Source organism: Culex pipiens, chromosome 2 (assembly GCF_016801865.2).
Source record: "Culex pipiens pallens isolate TS chromosome 2, TS_CPP_V2, whole genome shotgun sequence".
Lineage (NCBI taxonomy): Eukaryota > Metazoa > Arthropoda > Insecta > Diptera > Culicidae > Culex > Culex pipiens.
Genome location: NC_068938.1, coordinates 40,620,627 through 40,634,253, shown reverse-complemented (window position 1 = coordinate 40,634,253; position 13,627 = coordinate 40,620,627). Strand labels below are relative to the sequence as shown.

At 36.1% G+C, this 13,627-nt stretch overlaps 1 protein-coding gene across 2 annotated transcripts in view; it reads left to right on the top strand.

Annotated features, from left to right (window-relative positions):
- The window catches only part of LOC120419662 (histone demethylase UTY), a 115,415-nt gene that overhangs the window by 85,258 nt on the left and 16,530 nt on the right, over positions 1 to 13,627 (top strand). For both annotated transcript variants that reach the window (XM_039582429.2, XM_039582439.2), the window contains one exon: positions 7,509 to 7,684. In XM_039582429.2, coding sequence (XP_039438363.1) covers positions 7,509 to 7,684 — 176 coding nt within the window. The remainder of the gene's footprint in view (positions 1 to 7,508; positions 7,685 to 13,627) is intronic.

Sequence of the window (13,627 nt, the reverse complement as noted above, 5' to 3'; positions counted from 1 at the left end):
TTTCTGAGGCCTTCGGATAATCGAGTCTGGACTGTATATTTTCTTGATTTTTTTTTTTCAAAATAAGAGGAAAGTTTAGCAACTATTTAAACAACTAATTTTGCAATACTTTTGATAAAAACTTTCCTGATCACTTCCTATTATGCTAATAATTACCTGATTTCGAATAAAAACGGTTTTAGAAGCAGTAATCGAGTGTCAACGTTCTTTTTTTTTTTTTAGTTTAATCATAGAGATTTTACACTGATGTGCATACGTCTCTTGGGGTATGATTTTTTGAAAAATAAATAATTATTGAAAAATATTGTATGTTCCCATCTAAAAACTTTCAAAAAACAGCAAAATTCAATATGCACAATCGAAAGTAGGGGAACTATACCCTTTCTCAGCCTATTTCTATTATCGGCCTATCAGCACTTTGATAATGAATTACAGCTTTCATAAAGTATTTTTGACTGTTCCAAAGTAATAAATAGCTCAAACAAAAGTGAGCAAGCAACTTTTCATTGTTGATACATCTGAAAATGTTGATTTTCAACATCTGAAATAGCGGAAAATGGCAAAAGTGATGAGAATTGGTCGAACGGCTTAGAGTGTTTAAAATGGGCATATTTCCCCTACTATACATTTTATCGTTATTACGTACCGTTTTCAAGTTATAGTCATTTGGTGTTAATTCTAAGTTGAAAAATGTTTAAATTTTTTTTTGTAGGTATCTGAGAAAATTGTCTATAATTTTCCTATTTAAGCTTTAAAAAAATCGGAAAAATACTTGCCGAGATAGAGCATTGCAAAAATGAACATTGAAGTTGGCAACAAATTTTCCAATTAGCCTTAATTTTCCGATTGACGATATCTCGGCAAATATTGTTTCAAGAATCCCACACATGGACATATTTGGGCGAAAACATCGCAACCTGACGGCAAAATCCTGAATTGATGTTTCCCCCATACATTTTTGCTATTTTACCCATATTTACCGGTTAATACCGATTGTTTCGAAAATTATACCTTATAAATCGTAAAATAGTGTCGTAAAATATAGTTTTTTTTCTTCAAATTTTCCCGTTTGTCTTGTCCTCTTTAATGCACACAAAAAAGTTCTCTAGAATTGATTTGATCATATTTAAAACTGATACAACTCCCTAATCGCTTTACAAATCAACCATCCTCTGTCAGCTGATTGCATTATTAGCTCATCGTGCTGTGCACCGATCGATTCCCCCATCTGGCGGAATTAATTACCATTTTTACAGGCCGGCCATTCCGGCCTGACACCTGACGGCCCACTTTTATCGGCCTCACTCTCGGTGTCCGACGTCATAGTTTAAAGTGAGTCTGTCGAGATGGATTTTGCAATCAACTGCTGCTGAAATATGAGATCAGCAGCATCCACCACTGCCTCCACCAACTGGTGGCGAGGCCTCCGTGGGATTTTAAAGAGATAAAAAGTGCACTCAATGCACTTTGTCGGTGCTGCAGCTGCAATGAATGGTCTGACCCTGACATACTGCTGATGCAAAGGCCTTCCCGCGCAAATGGCTTAAAGCTCGCCAATCACACTCTGACGGGTAGAGACTGACTATGAATAAAGTAAGCTTTTTACGAGGCCAAAGACGTCGCGTTTCGGGGGGTTGATGTTGCAAACGTGACTTGAAGTGCTTAAAAGCGACGATATTTAAGAGGGATGAAAGCCCTTTCAATTAACCCTGCGGCAGTAAACAGAACACGGTGAACGACTACATAGAACCTTTTCGCCCGCACTCTCCTGGTCGTTAAATCTGCCATAAAGTGTGCCTGACAGTGAAAATTCTAACGCAATAAAGCAAACTTTCCTCCATTCCCCTCCTTCTGCTGGGGGGAGTGCCGGCCAAACACACTCTCGCTTTCGGAAAATCGGAAAATGCCTCCCGCACTATGTATCAGCAGCAGCAATCTGTGGCAGATCAAGCGCGACAACAACTCACCCCCCTCAGGGATATGCTCCGGATCTCTCCGGGAAAATCGATACCGTACGAATCCCGAAAAGAACACCCGGAGTGTACGCATGTTTGGGAAAAGGGGGGGAAAACCCCTCACAAATACAGCCGTAACGAGGGGGTTCAAAAAACAGGACACCGATTGCCTGGCTTTTGTGTGTGCGTCGTCCCTTAAAAGGGCGCTGAACTGGATCCCGGAAGTGGTTGGAGATTTTCTCTCCTCCCCACAAACCTTCCCTCCCCCCAGGATTACATAGTGTAACAAACTGTGTGTAAACCTCACAAACACAGCCAGAGCAGGGCTTTTCCGAGGCTTTCCACGATCTTCTGAAGCTTTTGACACGAGATGAGGCTCTGACGATGTGGTTGTAAGCTTCTCTGCTTGTGTTGGTTTCATGTACTGGAGTACCCGGTAAATGGGAGGCTTGGCCACATGTAGAAAATTCCCGGAAAAAAATTGAGTTGAAAATGTCCTGAACGTTTGACGATTGAAAATACCTTAAATTTCAGCGAATGATGTAGCTAATTTTAGGTCGTCGACCTGCTGAAAGTCCAGCTGTTAACCTGTTACCACTTTCTTTTCAGGTGTACAGGAAGAGAGAGTTCAAGTGCATGTTAAAACACGCACTTACGGGTAAAAAAAAAACTCAAGAATTTAATTATCAACTCCCTTTTGTTTCACACTTGTTCTCTTTGTTGAAAACGAGAGTTTCCTTGCACTTGGCGATAAAAAAAAATCGAAAGTCAGCATGGCTACTGCTGGGCTGTGGTTTTCCAGAGGGGCAAAAATCCCGTAATTATAGGCTGCTGGGCCCAGCATGTGTTGAACCCGAAAAAGTTTTGCCTTTTCCCGGCGTCGTCGGCCGTCAAACAAAAGCGAAAAGTGTAATTGCATTCTCTAGGCTCACAGGAACGAACCAACACCTACAGAACAAAAGTTGCTCTTTGGGGTTGTGTTTGATCGATCACCACAGATGGTCGGCGAGAAGGTGAATGAAAGTGAATTTTTTGGACTTTTGTGCGCCAAATTTGGGAAAAATACAAAGAGAATAAAACAACGATCATGGAAAATATGATTAAGGAGAAAAAATACTTTAAAAAGTTTTTAACCAACGATACGAAAAAAAGAATTAAAATACAAAACTTGAAAAAAAAAACAACTAAAAATTAAACCGAAGATAATGTTAAAGATAAAAAATCCAGAAGATTCTAAAATACAAAGAATAAAAAAATAAGAGAAAAAAAAAACTTTAAAAAGAGTACACAAATACCTAAAAGCATACAAAAACAATGGAGAGAAAATGAGAACCGAGCCGAATACGAATACGAATGAAAGACCAAATAAAGTTTAAAAGACAAAATATACATAAGAAAAAATAAAAAAGAAAACAAATACAAACTAAATTCTCAAAACAAATACAAGAGGAAAAAATATAAATGAGAAAAATACCTACAAAAGAAAAAATAAATTAACATACAAAACAGAAAAAAAAGAAAATATATTAAAGTGAGAAATAATAGAATGGTAGGCAAAATTAAAGACAAAAGAGACAAAAAAATTTGATTGCTAAATTTCAAAAAGGAAGGAAAATGATATGTAACAGAACAAAGAATGAGATGAAACAAATTTGAGGATAAGACAATGTAGTAAATGCAATAAACTTATTTAAAAATGAGATAACAGACCAAATTTGAAAAAAAAAACGTTTACAACGTACAATAAAAATGAAAAAAACGAAATCGAAAATGTAATTTTGTTGCCAATTGAATTATTGTTAACTTAAGGGGTTACACACATGTAAATCGACAGAAAAGTCAGAGGCTGGTGTGAGCACAAACTTAATTTTATTTAAAATCTGTTTTCAGGGAATTAAAATATACATTTTCATCTATTATCAAATCAATTTTGAAGACATTTGGTTGTATCATTGCCGAGATATAGCTATTTGAAGTTAGCAGTTTATAAAAACGGGTGCCACGATATCTCAACACTGCCTTGACCAAATCGGCTCAAAATTTTGGTGAAGACTCTTTGAACCGGTCCTGTGTGCATGACGAAGGCCGATTTTCAAAAAACTTATTTAAAAAAAAGATAAAAATATTTTTATGTTTTTTATATAAATTATAAAAATATATAATATATACCGTCAGTGGGGGTGACATTGGGTTTGGGGGGTGAGATTGGGTCAAAGTGATTTTTTACGGATTTTACCATTTCTCAGATTCTTCTCAATGAAACTGAAATCTGTTAAAAGAGTTGTGCAGGAGACATCTTAAGATGACTTCGCTGAAAAAATCTCGTTCCTAGAACAAATCCTGTTATTTTTGCAGCTGTCTAAAGTTGAGGTACGTTTTTGGCCAAAAATGACCTCTCGAAAAATCATTTTTCTAATATTTTTGTTGGGATTGCTCGAAAACTACCCAAATGTTTGAAAATCTCCACTTCAAACATTGTAGCATGTCAATACGATTCCCTCGAACAAGAAACACTGTTGGATGACTTGTTCTTACCACATCGTTGTATTTGAGCATCATTTTAGTTTCATTTGACCCAATGTCACCCCCTCTTAGGGGTGAGATTGGGTCAATTTTCAAACTGTTGGCATTTAAGGTAGTGTTCATCAAAATCCACCATGTTTTGGGAAAATGTTAGTAAACTATCTAAGAACAAATCTACGTTCAAAGATTTTCGATTTTATTTAAATTATTTTTGTTATTAAGAAATTACGTGAGGTGTATCGTTTTTTGACCCATAGTCACCCCCACTGACGGTATTAAATATATAATATATAAATTATATTTATATAAGTTTTTGCTTTTTGCATTTTTTTTTTAAAAGTGATATTTCAAAATCGGGCTTCGTCATGCACACGGGATAGTTCTTGAGAGTCTTCACTCCAAATTTCAGCCAATTTGGTCCAACCCATCTCGAGATATCGTGGCACCCGTAAATCAGCTCAGTGTTTCGAGAAAAACGCTCAGAAAGTTTGACAGTCCGCCTTGCGCACGGCAAAATGTTGAGCTGAAAATCGTCTCTAACTCAGTTTAATCATGTAATATCTTCATGACAGTTTCAGGAGTGATTGAAAATCATCATTTTAGTGGGTTCAATAAATTTTCTGTAATATGAAATTTTGTGATTTTCTACATGTATGTAACCACCCCTTAACCAAAATGTGTGTCAACCTGAAAAATGTAATGAGAATAAAAAAGGACGAAAATTAGATTTCGAATGAGATGTCGAATAAGATTTTGAATGAAATTTCGATTGAAATTTCGAAAAAGATTTCGTAAGAGATTTCTAATGTGATTTCGAATGAGATGAAAATGAGATGCGAGTGAAACTCATTTCATTCTCAAATGAGGTAAAAACTAGGCGAAAACAAGATGGAAAAGAGATTTAGAATGAGATGAGAATGAGATGAGAATGAAATGAGAATGAGACGAGAATGAGATGAGAATGAGATGAGAATGAGATGAGAATGAGATGAGAATGAGATGAGAATGAGATGAGAATGAGATGAGAATGAGATGAGAATGAGATGAGAATGAGATGAGAATGAGATGAGAATGAGATGAGAATGAGATGAGAATGAGATGAGAATGAGATGAGAATGAGATGAGAATGAGATGAGAATGAGATGAGAATGAGATGAGAATGAGATGAGAATGAGATGAGAATGAGATGAGAATGAGATGAGAATGAGATGAGAATGAGATGAGAATGAGATGAGAATGAGATGAGAATGAGATGAGAATGAGATGAGAATGAGATGAGAATGAGATGAGAATGAGATGAGAATGAGATGAGAATGAGATGAGAATGAGATGAGAATGAGATGAGAATGAGATGAGAATGAGATGAGAATGAGATGAGAATGAGATGAGAATGAGATGAGAATGAGATGAGAATGAGATGAGAATGAGATGAGAATGAGATGAGAATGAGATGAGAATGAGATGAGAATGAGATGAGAATGAGATGAGAATGAGATGAGAAAGAGATGAGAATGAGATGAGAATGAGATGAGAATGAGATGAGAATGAAATGAGAATGAGATGAGAATGAGATGAGAATGAGATGAGAATATGATTTCGAATGAGATGAGAATGCGATGATAATGTGATTAGAATGAGAATGAGGTGTAAACTCGATAAATTCCATTGAGTTCATTCAACTCACGAAACAAGTATCCCTTTCCCCCAAAGTCACTCTGCCAAACCCTCTGTCATCCTGCCGCGTGAAAGGGAACGTTATTGCCCTCATTTATCATCCACGAGTCATTTGTTCGTCGAGTGGCAGAACAATTGAACTCGACGCATCGTTGATTCGGCGTTCGCTGCAAAGAGCTCACTTTAAAAACAAAACAGAGAAGAGTTTTCCTCACCCCATAGAGCAGGTGAAGGTGCAGCTTGATACGAGGGGATGCTTCGTCCTGTGTTTTTTTCACGTGCGCGGAAGGGATTTAATCGCGAGGATGAACGAGCTGCACACGAAAACAGTGCACTGCCGCTGACAGATGTTCTCCATTGTACGGCATGGCAGGTTGCATACATTCAGGGGAGCTGTTCGTGGCAGGGGGTTATTTTTTTTTGTCTGAATTTATGCAAATTGGAGATTGTATCTCGCTTGGGTGTCCTGGAGGTGTTTTAAAATTATTGTAATTATTTCTTGTTATTTGAATAATCAAAATAAACTTGCAGGAATTGTTATTATAGTTTGTGTAACCATTATCTCCAATTAGGAATGTCCAAAGACCCCCTCCAGTAGCCATAAAAGCTAAACGATTTGCAACTGTTGCTCTTGAAACTCATACCAACATAAAAAAATATGATGAATGATGTCGTTTACCTTTTGCGTCACCCTTTTTCATACGTACCAACGAGAAACTTTAATTTTTGCGAGCAAGAAACCGCAAGGTGATGTCCGTCCAGCTGACGAGAGCTCGTGCCGGGCTCCATTACAAAGCCGCCTGCATGTCCAGTCCAGTTCAGGCAGACATAACACGCTGAACAAAAAAAAAATGCACCGGGTGCAACCTGTCCCACCCGGGTTGTGGTGTTCCGTCCGAAATAACCGCACTTTCGTTGCATTCATTTGTTTTAAACTCAATTTACACGACGCGATGCGCGCAATTTTGTTTAAGGAGATGTTGTTATTTTTGAATTTATTTTTGAACTAAATTTTTGCTTTCATTTAAGTTTTTAAAACTGTTGAAAATAGTCAAACTCGTTTTAAAAGCACAGTAAAAAATTGTGTAAATTTGGAAGGTTGAATATTACCACTACTATGATGTAATTTTACCTCAATTTTGACATTACACCAGAAAAGTGGTAAAATACTTATTTTCAGAGGTAAACTTACACAATTTTTGTGACATAAAAGATGTACTTTTCCCAAATGTAATATAACTATGATTTTTGTTTTACTGTGAGGCTAAGAACTGCCAAACTAGACTGAGTTCCCCTATTCTTAGCGAAGACGCACCACCTTTCATAAAAGATTCTCTCTCTCTTTCCCCTTTGCAGGTCGATCAAATCCTTCCAGCAGTTGCTGTACGTCTGTCCGGACTTTACGCGTGCCAATGAGGTCCACCTGCGGCTCGGGCTTATGCTCAAAGTGAACGGAGATTACGAGCAATCGCAGAAGCACCTGCAGCTTGCCCAGAACGACGCATCGCCGTGCACCTTCGGCAAGCTCGAGAGTGAGTATTGTATCAGTATAAGTTGTGGTTTTCCGGTTGTACTATAGTAACTTTAGGAAGTCGAGCAGTGATGGAACATTGGAGTCATGACTGATGAAAATGGCTTTTTTAGTGTGTTTGATTTTTATTTTTGTCGTTTTTTTATGTTCTTTGAAAATTAAGTTTTGTAATTTTATAATTTTAATTTTTGTGTGGTGTTTTTGACTATTTGCAATCAACAGGTTAGATTTAAAATTAATCCAATCGCTTGAAATTAAAAAAAAATTACTCAAGAAAGGCTGTAAAATCACTCTAAAAGTGTCTAATCGCCCTTCTAGACCCACCTTCACGTAAACATATCGACTCGGAATCAAATTCTGAGCAAATGTGTGTATGTTTGGGAGTCTGTGCACTGAAAAAAAAGCACTCAATCAATTTCGGACTGGCTGAATAGATTTGGACCGTTTCGGTCTGATTTGTTCTGTCTTGGGATTCAACAAGACCCTTGGCTAAAAATCGAATTTTACTAAAGCTCGGAAGATTGTAAAAAGGGTTTTTTAAAGAAAATATAAATTAAAAATGCTTTTCAAATGAGTCCAAATCATTGAAGATCTGACAACCCTATCAAAAGTTACAAGCTTTTAATTAATATTTTAATGCTCTTTAGAGATCGAATCACAGATATTTTGATTTTTTTTTGTCCGGTTCCATCATGAAACCATGTTGGATAATTGAAAGATCTTTAAAATGAGCCTAAAACATTGAAAATCGGATAACCCTTTCAAATGTGATGAGCATTTAAGTGTTATTTGTACACTTTTTGGAGATTTTGCGAGACCCCTCATTAGTTGGATAATTGAAAGACCTTTTAAATGAGCATAGCACATCGAAGATCTGATAACCCTATTACAAAATTTGAGCACTTAAGTAATATTTTAGTACTTTTTAGAAGCCGAATCCCACAAATTTAGCTAAAAATGATATCCGAATCTATCATACGTCATACTATCATCTATCAAAAATATCTAAAATCTGACAACCCTAACAAAAGTTATAAGTACTTAAGCTTCAATAATACTATTTTTTGAAACCGGATCTCAGCTATTTTGATAAAAATGGTGTCCGGATCAATCATGCGACCCATCCTTGGATGCATAATCAAAAGACATTTTTAACGAGTCCAAAAGATCTGACAACCCTATTAAAAGTTATGAGTACCGTAAAACGGGGTAACATTGGTAGGATTTCAATTTGTTTTTGGAATATTTTCCAACTGGTAAGGTTTTTCTCATGATTATTATTTTTTAAACAATTACTGTGATAGGCCACACAATGTCCACGCACTATTTTTGAAAAAAGTCTTTTCAATTGTGTTTAAAAAAATAGTTATCTTTAAAATTCATATTTTGAATTCCGGGGTGACTATGACTACACAGAAAAAAAATTGATGGTAATATTCATCAGGAAATGGTGACAGATTTTGTGGCAAAAAAAATGATTAATTTTATCCCAAAAAATATGATATTTCATCAGTTTTTGATGAATATTCATCAGGTTCACATTTTTACACATTTTTAATGTAATATTAATGAAAAAAAGAGGTAATATTCAAGCTACCAAATTTTCAACATTCCAAAATTCAACCTTTTTTTTCTGTGTATCGACTAGTTTTTCTTGTTAACATCAAATTCAATGTGTTCAATTTTTATGTTTACGTCAAATGTACCATCACTAAAGTTGCTGATATATTTTTTAAGGAAAAAAATAATCAATGTTTATAATTAGTTAACTAAGTTTATAAACTTTTTAACAAATTACATATAAATTTAAGTTAAAATTGATAAAAAGTAAAATTTTTGCTTTAGATTCGTTGAAACTAGTTTTGTTTATATTATTATCGATTTATATTTCATTTGTTACTGAATTCGAAGCATAAATCAAATTTGTACTACTGAAAATGCCTATAAATTTGGAGTAATGTTTCAAAAACACATATTATTGTTTATTTACAAACTAATTTTACCTTCTTCTAGTAGAAAATTGTCCAGAGAATCCGAAAATACATTCCGTTTTCCGATTCGAAATCATATTCATTGAGTAAATCATGACACATCATGACAGCTGGTGTTTTCTGCACATTTTCGACACTTCGTAATTTCATCCAATTAAAGAACAGGAAAATGTCGTGCACTCGGAAATGTGCACGCCAACAATTATTAAAAACAGTTTTGCAAAGCACAAAACAACCCCGAAATGTACCGTAACCAGCCCCAGCAATTTCTTCATTAACCTGCAGCTTCTTCTGGCTGGTGCAGCAGTTTTCATTCAACTTTCAAAAAACACACATCAGCTGCACGTGGAGGACGACATGTTTCACTTGTCGACGGGCAGTCATCTGTCTCAAATTAGCCGTAGTAGAGCTTCCTCCCTTGTCCGACTGTTTAAGCAAGAAGGGATGCTGCTGCACTGGCCAAATTAAATTTTGAAAAGAACTCCAGAAAACGAAAACGAGAGAGGGGCCCACTTGTGAACAGCTGTTGTGTCATTATTCAAGCTTTTCATGACGCGTTTTGGTTGGTATTGAATGCGATGACTTTCTAGCAAAAGGGGGATGATTTCAACTTCTTTTTTTTTGAGCCTAGAAGATCTGGTGATAAATTACCTTTCAGTGAGCCTGCGGGGAGGATGCCTTCATCGACAGGTGGTTCGGTGGGTCGTTTCGAAAGCTAGATTAATGATGCTAACTCGGGGTTACGAGTTTCGATGCATTCCTCAAATGATTCGATTAAGAACGCGTTCTAAGCGTTAAAACTGTGCACATTTTACCTGACCCCGAGGGTTCGTCGTCTACCCTCCGAAATGTGCGTGCGTGTTTACCTTCCAGAGGGTAGTAAAATGCAAAATTTGTCTTGCGATGAGGGAGGATCGCAGGTCAGAAAGTTCCCTTCTTTTTCGAGGGATTTAGACGAGCAAGATTATTGCGGGGCAATCGTACCTTACTCTCCTAGGGAAAAAACGCAATTGACTGCCAATCAAGCGCAAGAAACGACGACGAGGGTCCTGCTGCGATACCTGGTACGAGGTTTGATCGATGTTGGAAATGGAGATTGATGGAATAAGATTCTACCTCCGTCCCGAAAAATGTAGTCCCAGAGGGTGACCAGATTTGGCCTGTCCGCTGCCGAAGGCAGGCAAGAGTGAGACAGAAAAGCGATCTTCTTCCTGCCGCAATAAAAATTAATCTTCTTTGGCTTATTACCGGCAGAGGGGAAAAGAGGTCCTTGCCTGCTCGAGCAACAACCAGGATCAGCAGCCGAAGGATGCTACGAGAATTGTTGCGATAGGTTTTGTTGGGCTTGCTGCGGTAGTGCTGCCGACGACTTGGGTCGGGTAGGATCAAGTTTTTTTGCTTCTCTTCCTTTCGTTGAGACTGCCAAGTTCAGGTCTACAGTGCGTGTTTGTTGATATTTTGTAAAGCTGAATCGTCGAGAAGTGAGTAGAACGATGCTGGCTGTGGTGTGTTGAACATGTGGTTAGGAGATATTTTCAAAATGGTTGATCAACTGGTGATAATACTGATTTGTTTTTAGTACTAGACTTGTTAGAAAAAGGTCATTTAGCATGCTGGAGTTGAGTGAAGTTAACAACACTTCACACGTTCAAGAAAAGGATAATTTGGCAACGCTCCTCATAATTTGGTCTTTTTGTTGATCAATATTTTCAATAATAAAAATTAAATGAAAATACCCTTTAACACTGGAACGCCCAACGCATGTCCAACTTACACGGACGCCCAAGCCTCCCAAAAAAGGTGGAACGGTAACTTCAACTCGCTGATTCTCGGGAATTACTCAACCAATCGAGACGATTCTTGTTTCCAGTGATTTGTAAGAATGTCTAGATGATCCTAAAATTTTGCAGAACTTGATTTGAACAAATTTGTAATTTCTGCGACCGAAAACATCGTTCCACCTTTTTTAAAAACGACTGCCTCTGCGGAATTTTTGGCGATTTTTTTTTTACATGCGAAAAAAAAAGTTGGAGCGATGTTTTTAATCGCAAAAATTACAGATTTGATCAAATTAAGTTCTGCAAAATTCTAGAATCATCTAGACATCCTAACAAATCACTGGAAAGAAGAATCATCTTGATTAGTTGAGTTATGCCCGAGAACCAGCGAGTTGAAGTTACCGTTCCAACTTTTTTGGAGCCTTGGGCGTTGGAATGTTAAAGAAGAGGATTCTGTTTCCGCTTCCAGACTAACTTTTATGGCGACCATATTTTTCATTACATTTAATTGCAATGAAACTTAGTTAGTCCATGTATTAAAAAAATCAAGATGCGTTTGTAGATTTTCCTTACAAATTTTGGAGCTGTCCATTGATTCATTGATTTTTTAAAACGATTTTTTTTTTTAAATGGTTAGAGATAGATCGGTAAACTGCACAGTCTTTTTGTACAGCATGAGATCTATCAGAAAAACCACAAAATGTTAGTAATTTGTTCTTAAAAGATCGATAAAATCGCACTTTATTGCAAAATCCTGGCACGTAACCTTATGGGTGAGACAAATTTGCCTTATGTTTATCTCAGCTTGCTGTTATTGCATATGGGAAATGTAAACATGGAAAATAATGCTTCTGTCAAAATGAACAAATATTTACTGAAAATTTGTTGCAGGATTAATAATAATGATCATTTTAAAAACAAATTTCGTCATTTCTTTTGTTTCTATTCTTCTATAGAATGCACCTCAAATTGAATTGGAAAAGTGGTAAAACACTGGAATAATTGTGAATTTACACAATTTTAGAGGTGAAATTACACGTTTTCTCTGACATGACATGTTCGCTTTCACAGTCAAAATTACCCTATTTTTTTCACTGTGTACCTAAACACTCAAAAATCCTTTAACTGTCACAAAAAAAAAACGGTTTTGGTTTGTCAAAATCGATTCATATCTATTTAAAAAAAAACTAGATATGAGAAATACAATGTTCATGTATCAAAAGTAGAGGGTGACGATTCTCGAGATTTTCAATTTCCCGGGAATCGAGAGTTGAGTTTTGCCATTTCCCGGGAATTCCCGGGACCCGGGAATTTTTTTAACTAGCCAATAGTGTTCCCACAATCTACAAATACAAAATCGTTTCTCGAGCCTTTTTGGGACTCGAATTGCAGTTTAAAATGTTTACGAATCTTTATTCGCACTGATTGATTTTTCCAAAGTTGCACAAACTTTTTGTTGAACTTGTTATTAGATTTTTTGAAAGTAAAAAAATAATATATAATTATCCATTTATGCAATATGGCATTCTGCAATATGATAAATAACGACTCAAAACAAAAACTTTAAGTTGATTTTTTCCTTCTTAAGGTCAACTGTAAATGTTCACAATTCGCGGACTTAGTGTCCGCTTACAAAAAAATGCCTGATTTTTATTCTTTAAATATAATTTAATATGCAAAACACAAAATGACTCGATAAAGCGAAATTGACTTACTTAGAATTAGTTAGTTATGCTATGCTCGAGAGGGAATATGGAAATTAAACTTATCTTGAAAAGACTTTTTCCTCTTAGAAATAAAAAATATTTCCACATTTTTTGGTTACACTCAATTAAAGCTATTGGAATTTTTGAAAAGTTAAAATTCACACTTTTAGAATAAGAAGATTAGAGTAGCATTGATCAATTCAATTTTGGAAATCGAACATTGAACATCCAATGTTCTAAATAATTTCGAATTTTTCAAATGTTTTTCTGATTAGTTTATTAATTTTGGTTCGATATTTATAAGTATAAAATTTCCCGGGAGTCTCGACCAAATTTCCCGGGAATCGAGAGGTCAAAAAATTGCCGATTTCCCGGGAAATTTTTCCCGGGAATTCCCGCTCGTCACTCTCTAATCAAAAGTGATTTAAAAATTGATTCGTTGAAAATATCTAGAGTTTTTTTAAAGGTC